Source organism: Vombatus ursinus, unplaced genomic scaffold (genome assembly GCF_900497805.2).
Source record: "Vombatus ursinus unplaced genomic scaffold, bare-nosed wombat genome assembly UNPS02014781.1, whole genome shotgun sequence".
NCBI classification, from domain to species: Eukaryota; Metazoa; Chordata; class Mammalia; order Diprotodontia; family Vombatidae; genus Vombatus; species Vombatus ursinus.
In genome coordinates this window covers 44,481,913-44,494,415 of record NW_020954559.1, presented here as the reverse complement: position 1 = coordinate 44,494,415, position 12,503 = coordinate 44,481,913, and the positions used below count along the sequence as shown (strand labels likewise).

The 12,503-nt window shown below is 37.8% G+C and overlaps 1 protein-coding gene across 2 annotated transcripts in view; it reads right to left on the bottom strand.

The window, feature by feature from the left end:
* LOC114046229 (UDP-glucuronic acid decarboxylase 1) overlaps positions 1-12,503 on the bottom strand; it is a 148,350-nt gene that overhangs the window by 80,544 nt on the left and 55,303 nt on the right. For both annotated transcript variants that reach the window (XM_027866470.1, XM_027866472.1), the window contains exons 3-4: positions 12,012-12,060; positions 10,569-10,612 (exon numbers count right to left, since the gene is read on the bottom strand). In XM_027866470.1, the coding sequence (XP_027722271.1) occupies positions 10,569-10,612; positions 12,012-12,060 (93 nt within the window). The remainder of the gene's footprint in view (positions 1-10,568; positions 10,613-12,011; positions 12,061-12,503) is intronic.

Below are 12,503 nucleotides of genomic sequence, written 5' to 3'. Positions count from 1 at the left end.
GTTCTCTTGGTTCTGCTCACTTCCCTCAGCATCAGACCATACAAGTCTTTCCAGGTTTTTCTGAAGTCAGCCTGTTCATCATTTCTTATAGCGCAATAGTATTCCATCATATTCATATACCACAACTTGCTCATCCATTCCCCAACTGATGGGCACCCTCTCAATTTCCAATTCTTTGCCACGACAAAAAAAGCTGCTATGAATATTTTTGTACACAGGGCCATATAATTAAGGAGCACCTGAGGTGGTATTTTTTTTGTTTTGTTTTTAGGCAATTGGGGTTAAGTGACTTGCCCAGGGTCACACAGCTAGTAAGTGTCAAGTATTTGGTCCGAGCCTGGATTTGAACTCAGGTCCTCCTGACTTCAGGGCCAATGCTCTATCTACTGTACCACCTAGCTGCCCCTTGAGGTGGTACTTGAACCCAATGCTTTATCTCCTTATTATAATGGAATAAAAGAAAAGTCCCTAAATTCTTAATAGTTTTGTGACCTTTGGCAAATCACTAAATATCTCTGAGCCTTAGTTTATCTATAAAATGGGGATAGTTTTTGCTCCTCCTACCTCTGTGAGGTTATGAGTTTTGAAACCTGGAAAGTGCCATGTAGATGAAAGAAAAGGTAGATTTGCAGCCATATTGTGAAGTGTGCTGAAAGCTCCACCAAAGATTATAAATTTTATTCTGAGGGGAATGCTTAAAATATTTTTGAGCAACGGAATGATCAAAATAAGAGTTTTAGTTGGACTAATCCAGTATCACCAAGCAAAACGCGCTGATGGGACAGAAACCAAGATCGTAGCTTTACAGCTAAAAGAGACTTTAGGGCAAAGATGTCAAATACACCACAACATTCCTAAGTACAGCTCGAATCAGATTCAAATGGAGCTCCTATCTTATTTTAATTGTTGATACATTAATGAAAAATAAACATATAATTATATACATTTTCTATATAAACTTGTGTGGTTTTTACAAGTCATCATGTGGCCTGCAGGGATTCTTATGACTTCATGGAAATGACTAGAATACAAAAACTTTTCCATTACTTTGTTAAGCTTACACCATTAAAATATTAGGTTTGGTGATTCCTGTTGCCATTTGATTTTGCCATCCCTACTTTAGGGGTTACCCAGACCAATCCCACTATCCCTATTTACAGGCAAGTAAACTGAAGCCCAGAGGGGTAAGTGATTTGTCTAAGACCATAGAAGTAATAACAGAATTGGTACTGTAACCCAGATCCTAGATTTCAAACTAGATGCCAACTAGTCCCAGATTTTACGGAGAAAAGAAACTGAGGTCCAGGGATGCTAAACAACCTTTAAGGGTCATATAATTAATTAGTAGCAGAGACATCCTCCAACTAAATTTTAGCTTTTTCCCACTGTACCAGGCCAGTTATCACAGAGGCAGGGAAATCATTTAGGACAGTATTATAGAAGCTAAGGCCTAAATTGAGTGGTAGCAGTGAGACTATGAAGGAAGGGATGGTAGCATAAAAAAAAAAAAGAATCAGTAGGATTTGGGTGATATTGGATATTAGAGGAAAGATACATGGTAAAGACAGGAAAGAGCCAACAATAACCACATCTAGATCCTGAATAATTGGCAAAATAATAGCAACATTAAAAAAAATGAAGCTGAGAGGAGGAACTGAATTGGGAAGAGATAAGAGGTAGGTTTGAGATCATAGAAGATGCAGAAGAAAATACTACCCTTGGCAGCTGGGGATACAGCACTGGGGCTCAAAAAAAAGGAGGTCAAGGTTGAAGATAAACATGTGGAACAGAGAAGAGCAGAGAACCAAATATATTCTGTCAGCAGTCTTAGATGTGATCTACTAATCTTTTGGGTCAGCTTTTTTAGAATTGGGTTAAGCATCTCTAAAACTATTCAGGTTGTATCATTTCCTAATGTCATAGTTGTTTATTTAAAAAAAAAAATGTATTCTAACTTACTGTTATCTGCCTGGAAATTTCAAACACATCACCTAAACCAGGGGTGGGGAACCTGCGGCCTTGAGGCCACATGTGGCCTAAACCACCAGAAAGTAACTTAAAATGTTACCACGTATGACGTTATTTGAAGTTTCAGGCAGTTAGGTAGTGCAGTAGATAAGAGTGCTGGGCCTAGAGTCAAGAGGATGAGTCTTCCTGAGTTCAAAGCTGGCCTCTGACACTCACTACCTGTGTGACCCTGGGCAAGTCACTTTACCTTGTTTGCCTCAGTTTCCTCATCTATAAAATGAGTTGGAGAAGGAAATGGCAAACCACTCCAGTATCTTTACCAGGAAAATCCCCAATGGGGTCATGAAGAATTGGACACACTTGAAAAATGACTGATCAGCAACTGGAAAATATTTGAAATTATTCGAACAGCAGATATTATTAGAAACTTCAAAAAAAAAAAAATAGAGCACACTAACCTTGAAACTATTCTTGATGAATAATTCTTTTTGTTTGTTTTTTAATTAATTAATTTTTTTAGTTTTCAACATTCACTTTTTGGCTGGAAATTCCTTTAAGTTTGTGAAACGATGAACAGACAAACCAGTCATATATCTCTCTTGCTTTATTGACGAGAAAAAAAATCACTGTAAATATGAGAAATGGAACATTTCCTTTCAACTTTCTTCATCTCTTCAGGACACTAGAAGTGCTATTGCTGGGTCAAGGTGAATAATTCTTAATTTCTACTTTTAAAACCACATTTCTTTTTTTCCTTGCCAAATATATCTTCCAGCTACTGTCTTATGTAATCAATGTCAAAATATTTCTAGGGCAGGGAAAATTAAAAAAAGTCAGATTTCAGTCTGGCTGGTAGTCTTTTTATTTACTTTATGTGAGTAGGCGCGCACACGCACACACACACAAACACACACACACACACCATACACCTCCCAGTCTGCTCAGTTAATCTGAAAAGTAAGAGTTTCATGAAATAGCAAGTCAAAGTGCCAGAAGGCAACAGTTAAGTCTGCTCCCTGACTTTGGAAGTACTTCTCCTATCTAGTCAACAATGAGTTTAAAGTAGATCCTTACAGATCAAATATGTAAAAATGTAGATATCCTTGTAGCTTTAATGACACATAAATCATCATCAAAGAAGGTTGAAAGGAAATGTTTCTCATATTTGCAGTGATTTTTTTTTTTGTCAATAAAGCAAGAGAGATATATGACTGGTTTGTCTGTTCATCGTTTCACAAACTTAAAGGAATTTCCAGCCAAGAACACAAGGAACACAGATGGGCAGATTTATTTTCTCAGCTATATATATATATATATATATATATATGCTGTCATAGGAAATCTCATTCTGGGTTTTTTTGTTTGTTTTGCCTGTTCTTTCTCATTACAAGCAATAAAACATGAGCTACCACTGATCTGCTCACATAGCAACACAAGCTCTGATTGCTGAATTTTTGGGTTCTTTCTATCCAAAGAAGCTTAATCTTCAATTTAGATCAAAATGCTTCAGGTTTCAATAACTATCATGAACCATGGCAGGAAAATTCCCAATGATAATACCTGAGCTACTATCCTTAAACATGAATAAAATATTTCATTTTTGTTCTAGGGAGAGATTAAATGCTCAATTCATCACACTTAATGCAAGGCAAAAAGGCAAATGACCAAAACTACTCGCATTCACTTACCAAGACCAACTTAACTTTCCAAACTAAAATAACCTCTCCAGGCCAACAACTTAGAATAATGTTCCCTCATTAGAATACCGAAGTGCCGTGAGGGTAGGAATTGTATCTGCTTTGTGCTTATATCCTTTTGTAAGCATAGTAAGCTCTTCATACTTTTTCATTCACTCAAACTAAATTACAACCTTCCTTACCTTTAATCATTTGACCAAAAGAAGAAAAAGAAAAAAAAAGAAAAATTATTCAATCTTCCTTTTTATCCCTGGAGTTGATAAATATAATTCTCATAAAGTTGAAAAACACTATTTTTGCCCTGACCTAAAACTAGAGGTGTGCTAGAGCCATTTGAACTTGTAAACAGTCGACGGTTAAAGTTTGAGTATGATTTACACCTCAGAAATAGGCAAATGAGAGGCAACAGGGTGGCGCAGTAGATAGAGCACTGGCCCTGGATTCAGGAGGACCTGAGTTCAAATTTGGCCTCAGACACGTAACACTTACTAGCTGAGTGACCCTGAGCAAGTCACTTAACCCCATTGTCTAGCTAAAAAAAAAAAAATAGGTAAATGCTACAAACCAGGGTTTGATTTATTATTTTGTTAATGTTGCTGTTCAGTTGTTTCAGTCATGTCTGACTCTTTGTAATATCACGTCTGACTTTTTTTAACACCATTTGGTGTTTTCTTGATAAAGATAATGGAATGGTTTTCCATTGCCTTCTCCAGCTCACTTTACAGATGAAGAAACTGAGGCAAACAGGGTTCAGTGACTTGCCCAGGATCACACAGCTACTATCTGAGGTCAGATTTGAACTTAGGAAGATGAGTCTTCCTGACTCTAGGCCTGATGCTCTATCCACTGCACCACCTAGCTGTTAGACAAGGATATTATTTCCATGGCAGAATAATAATGTAACCAAGGCTGTGGGAGATTAAGTCTAAGGACACAGAGGGATGATGGGATGGGGGTCAGGTCTAGAATACAGGTTTTGTATCCTCTGTAACACACACCATGCTGCCTATTCAGCTGTGATCAGATCAACAAAGCATCGTTACTCTGAGTTTGCCAAATCCTAAAGAACTGTGAAGGGCAGCTAGGTAGTGCAGTGGATAAAGTGCCTAGACTGGAGCCAGGAAGACTCATCTTCCTGAGTTCAAATCTGGCCTCAGAGACTTACTAGCTATGTGACCCTGGGCAAGTCTCTTTACCCTGTTTGCCTCAGTTTCCTCGAAATGGCAAACCACTTCACTATTTTTGCCAAATAAACCCTAACTGGATTGGTGAAGAGTTGGACGCTACTGAACAACAAAAAGAACTGTGAATTATACCTAATTATGCATATGTCTCAGATTCCTCCAAGATTGCAATTTTTTTTTTAAAAGGCCACAGGCAATGTCTGGCTCATCTTTCTATCTTCCACTGCACCGACAGCATAGTCCTTTCTGCATAGTAGGAGTTCAGTAAATATTTGCTGAATGAATGAATCAACTTAATCATCTGAGAGAGAAGGGGGCACCAGACTTGGCTAGATTCCTTTTCCCAAGTGGAATTTTGGCAAACCAGGGCCTGCCAAGCCTTGGAAACAACTTTGTTAAACAAAACACCTCTTCGTAATGTTTGCATTATGGATTTTATCTGTAGAAAATAGCAAGGTAAACAAAAATTGAGGTGAATGACACGGATACAGTACTGGCCTCTGATGAACACATTCAAGTGTAATCCTGAGCATCCTCACTAGTGGGTGTACTGGAAAGAACACTGGTTATGAGGGAAAAACAGGACCAAGGTTCTAGACTCACTTCTGCTACTAAATAGCTGTGTTACTTTGAACATACTTAACCTCTCTGGCCCTATTTCTTCATATGTACAATAAGTTATCCCTTCCCCATCATGTAGTAGTACCCCTGTGATCTGGAAAAGCCATGTAAAAATTTTTGGCCCTTCCTTCTTACCAGAGAAGCCTGAATTATTATGATATGAAAAGATAAAATATATTGATATTATACAGTACCACACATATATTTTATGCATTTCTGATTTTCTAAACTTTTTCTGTGTTGTTTGCTGGCCTTTGTGTGTCATCTGTGGCTTCTGCAAAACTCCCCCCAAAATTCCCATTTAATGTCTTATGCTGACCCGCAATAGATCAAAACCGAGATGGAGAAGTTGCAATGTAGAAGCGTAACTGCCTTTCCAGCTGATATTTGATGATTCAAGTTAATTTAGCTCCACCTCTTACCTTACCTCCAAATGCCTCTCCTCAACACATTACCTAGAACTAATCCAAATCCTGCCCTCTTACTAGGAGACTTCCAACATAGATATTTGATATTCCCTCTGATACCCTAATCTCTCAGTCTCTCAACTTGCTCATTCCCTGTGACCTACTCTTTCACCCTACTTCAACTACACAGAGAGGTTAGACCAGGGGTGGGGAACCTGTGGCCTCTTGTTCCGTGAAGTTTAAATTCAGTCAAAGGGCCACACTTGAGGACCTAGAGGGCCACATGTGGCCTTGAGGCCGCAGGTTCCCCACCCCCGGGTTAGACCATGCGCTCTGTCACTGCCCACAGTGTTCCACTTCCAAGTTCATGAACTTTTATCCTTTCATCTTTCCCTATGTGTATTATCCTAACTCTGTTCTTCATTCAATTCCTCTACCCCTCCATTCTTTGCACTAGCAAAACTCTCTCCTGCTTTGTCTTGACCACTTTGTTACCCAATTCAACTCTACACTACCTTCTATGCTGGAGCTCTTGCCTCCTTATCCTATTGCATGTTATGTCTTGCTGAACCCCAACTTTGGATTCCCATATTCACTTCAATTCATTTGCTGCTAAACAAAGTTGGAGCACATTATGAAACTGGGTTGATTCCACTGAAAATGTACGTGACATAATCTCACATGGGACCTCACTACAGCAAGGCACTCCTTTCACAGTCCCATTAACCACATAAGCTTTCCTATACTTTTTCATTCTTCCTCACACCTCCCATGGCATTCCTCCCCTCTGAGCTGAGAATCTTGACTCATATACTTTTGAGGCTACTGGCCAATAGTTCCCTCTTTTCATATCACTCAAATCCTGTCTTACAGGAAGAGGTGGCCCTTCGTGCCAAGGCTAACCCCTCTATGTATCTCTTGGATCCCATTCCAGGAATCTGGGTAGTACAGTAGATAAAGATTATTGGACCTGAAGTTAGGACGATTAAAATCCAGCCTCACTTATTAAGCAAATTACTTAATTTCTTTCTGCCTCAATTTCCTCATGTAAAATGAAATGACAATATTTGCAAGGTGCTTTGCAAATCTTAAAGTGCTATATAAATGCTAAAGATCATTCTATCCCAATTGAATTCTATTCAATTAGTATCTCTATGCTGATGACTCCCAGATCTATTTATCCAGCACTACCTTCTCTTTTGATCTCCAGTTTTGCTTCTCTAACTACCTATCAGACATCTCGAACAAACACAATATCCTATAAACATTCCAACACAACATGTCCAAAACTGAATTCATTATCTTCCCTGCCTCCCCCAAAACCTGCCCTCTTTCAAACCTCCCTATTACCATCAAGGGCGCTACCATACATTCACTTACCTGGGCTCACAACCTGGATGTCATCCTCAATTCCTCACTCCAACTCACCCCCCATATCCAATTAGGTGACAAGGCCTGTGGATTCTACCTTTTCAACATCTCTTGAATACATCCCATTCTCTCATTCGACTCTGGTGCAGGCCCTTATCACTTTTTTTTGTTGTTCAGTCGTTTCAATCATGTCTGACTCTTCATGATCCCATTTGGGGCTTTCTTAGCAAAGATATTAGAGTAGTTTGCTATTTCCTTCTCTGACTCATTTTACAGATGAGGAAACTGAGGCCAACAGGGATAAGTGACTTACCCAGGGTCATATAGCTATTAAGTGTCTGAGGTCAGCTGCCTGACTCCAAGCTAGGCACTCTATCCACTGCACCACTGAGCTGCTCCTTTACTCTAGGACTATGGAAATAGCTTTCTCATTGATCTCCTCGCCTCAGGTCTTTTCCTCACTCCAAGCTGACCCTCCGCTCAGGTGTTGATTTTCCTAAAGTGCAGGTCTGACCATGTCACCTGTCCACCCCATGTGATCAACTCCAGTACCAAATACAAAACTCTCTTTTTGGAAATTTAAAGCTCTTCACAACCTGGTCCCTTCCTAACTTCCCATTCTTCAGACTTTAACTTCAAGGTACTCTAGAATCCAGGGGTCTTGTACAGACTCTCTCCAGACTCTTTGTCTTTCCCTGGTCAAGCCCCATGTCTCCCAGCTTCCTTCAACTCTTGGCTCAATCTACTTTCTACCGGAGGTCTCCTCCAATGCTAATGCCTTCATTGTTAGTTCCAATTTCCCCTGTATATATCATCTACATATATAGTTTGCACATCCCTTGAGAACAGAGACCATTTTTTACTCCTATTCTTTATATTCCCAGGGTTTAGTACAGAGCCTGGCACAGAGCAAGTGATTAATCAATGTTGCTGACTTGACAGAATTTAGAATTAATCTAACACCTCCTACCCCTCAGTCAAAAAAAAAAAAAAAAAAGAAGAAGAAGAAGAAGATAGTCACCTAGGAATGACTCAGGGATGCTCTAGATCAAAGCTAGCTGTCCCAAAAATAAGCCATGTTTCTGGGTCTGAGTGAAAACTGTGATCAACTTTAGGAATTTGCCTTGCTGCCTACAAGTTCCTTTCCAAGAATACTGAGCATGATGTTTATACTAACCAAATTCAGTATTTTACTGCTTTTATCTATGCTATTACAGTAGTTTCCTAATTAATCTTCTTGGCCTCCAGTGTCTCCTATATAGCAGTGCCAGATCCCTATCATTTCTACAGTTACATCATGGACCTGCTCAAAAGCATTCAATGATTACTAAATAAATTATAAATTCCTTAGTCCAGCATCTAAGGCCTTCCAACAATCTTGATTTCAACCCACATTTCTAGCTTTATCTCTCATTAATTCTCACAACCTTCCATATATGCCTTGTAACTCTCTATACTCAAGTTATTTCCAGTATATGAACTCCTTGAGACCAGGGACCATCTTTAATTTTTCTCTGCATCCTCCCACATGGTAGGAGCTCAGTAAATACTTAACCAAGGAATAAGATGCATATCAATCTTCAATGATCCAAGACAAGTTCAAAAGACTCATAACAGAAAATGTTATTCATATCCAGAGAAAGAACTGTTGAGTCTGAATACAGATATTTTTACTTTTTTTTGTTCTTTATATTTCCTTTTGTTCCATTTCTTTTTTCATAACATGACTAATATAGAAATATGTTTTCATGATTGTACATATATATCCTATATCAAATTACCATATTAGGGAGGGAGGAAGAAAATTTAGAACTCAAAATTTTATATAGAAAATGTATGTTAAAAATTGTCTTTACATGTAATTGGAAAAAATATCAGTACTCAGCTTACCACACCCTTCTCCCCACTGAGAATTTTGCCAAATCAGACAGACAACCCAGCAACAGCAGATCTCCACGCTGGAGATCTAGTAAGCAAAGATTTGAGGTCAATCAGTACATCTGATCTTCTGGTTCAGGGCTCTGATTTAGCAGGTAATAGTCATTCATTCCAGTCATAACCTGCAAAAAGCTCCATTATTTAATGTGGGTGCAGAAATGGGGGACAAGTTCTTTAGAGAGGAGCAATTGATGTGTATGGTCACTAAGGGAAGAATGAGAACAGGAAGCCTGGAATTTAAACCATTTTTACTGAACATATATCACCCTAATATTAAAAAACTTAAAATTTTTTTTTCGTGGAAGATCACTTTCTTATAAACGACAAAGGAAAAACTCTTGTCCAGTTTGTTTTTTCTAAGCTACATCTGTATTTCTTATGTGTGTGGTACATACATAGATATGTGTTTAAACACATGCAAACATATATCAGAAACACACATAAACAAATATAACTATTTTTTATATTTAAAACCTGTGAATTCATTAATGCAAAGGGAACTCCCAGGGAAGAAATTTCTTCTACCCAGATTATATACATATACATATATATACATATACATATACAGATTATATTACAAACATATTAGCAGGTACCGTGCAGTTTTTCGTCTTAGGAAGGTTGCCCAGGACTCTGACAGGTCCAATGAATTGCCCTGGCTTATATATATGCAGTATGTATCAAAGTATTCAAACAGAGGTCTTCCCGACTTGGTAACCAGCCTTCTATTCATTTCTGTCTACTCTATTGGGGCAAGTAGGTGGTGTAGTAGATAGAGTGCCAAGCCTAGAGTAAGGAATACCTAAGTTCAAACCAGAACTCAGACAACTTACTAGTTGTAAAAGCTATATAAGCTTAGCTTCTAACATGTAGTAGATAAGCTGGATAAGGCACTTAACTTCTATTTGCCTCAGTTTCCTCATCTATAAAATAGAGAAAATATTAGCACCTGCCTCCCAGGGTTGTTGTAAGGATCAAATAAGATAATTATCATAAAGCATATGCACAGTGCGTAGCACATAGGAAGTGATATAGAAATGCTTGGGCTATTATAATTATTATCCCTCTTCCTTCCCCCACCCACCCCACATACAAACACCCTCCCCCCAATATCCTAGCAAGTTAGCTCTTTCAGCAATTCATTATTATTATTATTTTGCCATTTTTCCTTGGAAAAGGGAAATACTGAGACAGCACAAGACTTTGTACACACATACACACACACAGACACTCAAATGATTTATTTATACATGCACTTAGAGATACTTAACTGATGAGTTTACACTAGATACCTTTCTAATGATTGCATACTCAACACAAACCCAATAGTATCAAAGTCATAATTCCATTGTCTTAAACTTACTCTATAGAGGTTTTCTTACCTTTTTTCTAAGTCTCTGATTTTCTCTCTCAATGGTGCAACAGCCTACAACAATGACAGAAATAAATTTTAAAGAACTCAAGACCTTTCCCCACTCCTGAAACACACAGACTGTTCTTTTTCAAGTAAACATAATGTCTTGAAGACATAACACAGAAGTTTAACATTATTTTCCACTATTCATTTTCAGTCTGAAATCTAAATGTACTACAACTTGGATTCAGTTGTTACTCTAAACAATCAGGGGCAGGCATATGGTGCTTCTACTCCTTGAGAAGCCTAGGGCTTTGGTAGAACATATTATCTGTATCTACCCACCACCAGGAGCAGTGAAAGGGAATTTCAGGTTCAAAACCAAACAGGCACCAGCCATATCCTCTTCTTAACAAAGCAGTTTGTTTTTTTTCTACTTTGGCTTATAAATGATCAACATTTAGTTTGTGCAATTGATCTGGTTTGAGCAACCGATAAGTTCTTTCTTCAGCATGTTCATACATGTTGCATTGCTAAGCGTAAAATGTTGGGTTGAGTCAGAACAATTCATGGTCTTCCAGAAATTGATTTGTACTTGTAATTCTTTTCTCTTTCCTTTGAGCCTTAAACCAAACTTCAAAAAAAAAAAACAATGATGCTCACCAATCCAACTTGGTCCTCATATGAGCGAATTCTAGCTATTTTTTTTTTAAACACAAATTTTTTAAACATGTAACAATGTGAGTTTCTAGTTTCTGTATCATGTAAGTGCCTTGGCTTGTCCAACGAGAAGGCAAACTAAAGTTAAGTCAGCCTTGTGTTTTTTTCTCTTCTTCTTCTCCTTTTTTTTCTCCATTTGTTCTTTTCTTCTTCTCATTTCTTTTCCTCCTTTTCTTCTTCTTCTCCTCTTTTTTTCTTTTTCTCTTTCTCTTTTCCTCTCCTCCCCTCCCTTCTCCTTTCTCTCAATTTCTCCCACTTGCTGTCTAGGAAGGATTTCACTAAATGGTGATGGATTAAATTTTCCTTGAGTTAGTTAGAAAGAATAAAATATTTTAAAACCTGTACTTTAAAAAGAAAATTAAAAGTGGATGTATCATCTGTAGTGTAACAGTAAGAATTACAAAAATCTCTCCCATCCAATTGATTATTATGACCTTTTCAGGTACAACTGGGGAAGAAGGAAAAAACAAACAAAAACCCAAATGGCATGGACCACCAGGTCCCATCACAGTGAAGATACCAAGAAAGACTCCAAAAAGATACTTAAGATTTTGCAATGTGAGAACTTCAATTCAAATCCAGGCTTCACCACTTACTTCCAGGGTTACTTTGAACAAATCTTTTAACCTCTTTTGGCTGCAGCTTCCTCACTGGTAAAAATGAAACAACATCAGATAACTTTTGAGTTCCTTTCCTGCTAAAAAAAAAATCTATGATCCTATTATCAGAGGAATAAGGAAAGTAAACTAACCTCTTCTATCTTATTTTCAATTTTCTGTTCTCCATTTTCCTGTATAGACCTATGGAGGAGAAAGGAAAGCTGAGGTCAACTGGATAATCTCTCATGATTTCAAACAATGATTTTTAGCATAAATTAAATTACTGGAGACAAATAAAATACTATAGAATTCAAACATCCCCTATACCTTTTTAATTAGTCATTTATGCTATTTTTCTAAATAGAGGCTCCATTTACCCTAATTTGCAAGTTTTTAATCTAAGTAATGTCATTCCCATATTACCCCCGAGAATGTCTTAAAAGAAGAAGCAAAACTTGGTTAAAAAAATTAAAAAGGTATGCTATAGGACCCTTCATTATATTTAAGGCATAGGTTCTGTAAAATAGAGCTTTCTTGGGCATCTAAGACAAAATGGAGCCTTTCAAGTAGTATAACAGAGCTCCTTTACATGGGATCAGCACACACCACACCTAGACACACAGAAGCTTCTTTGTTAATGAAAC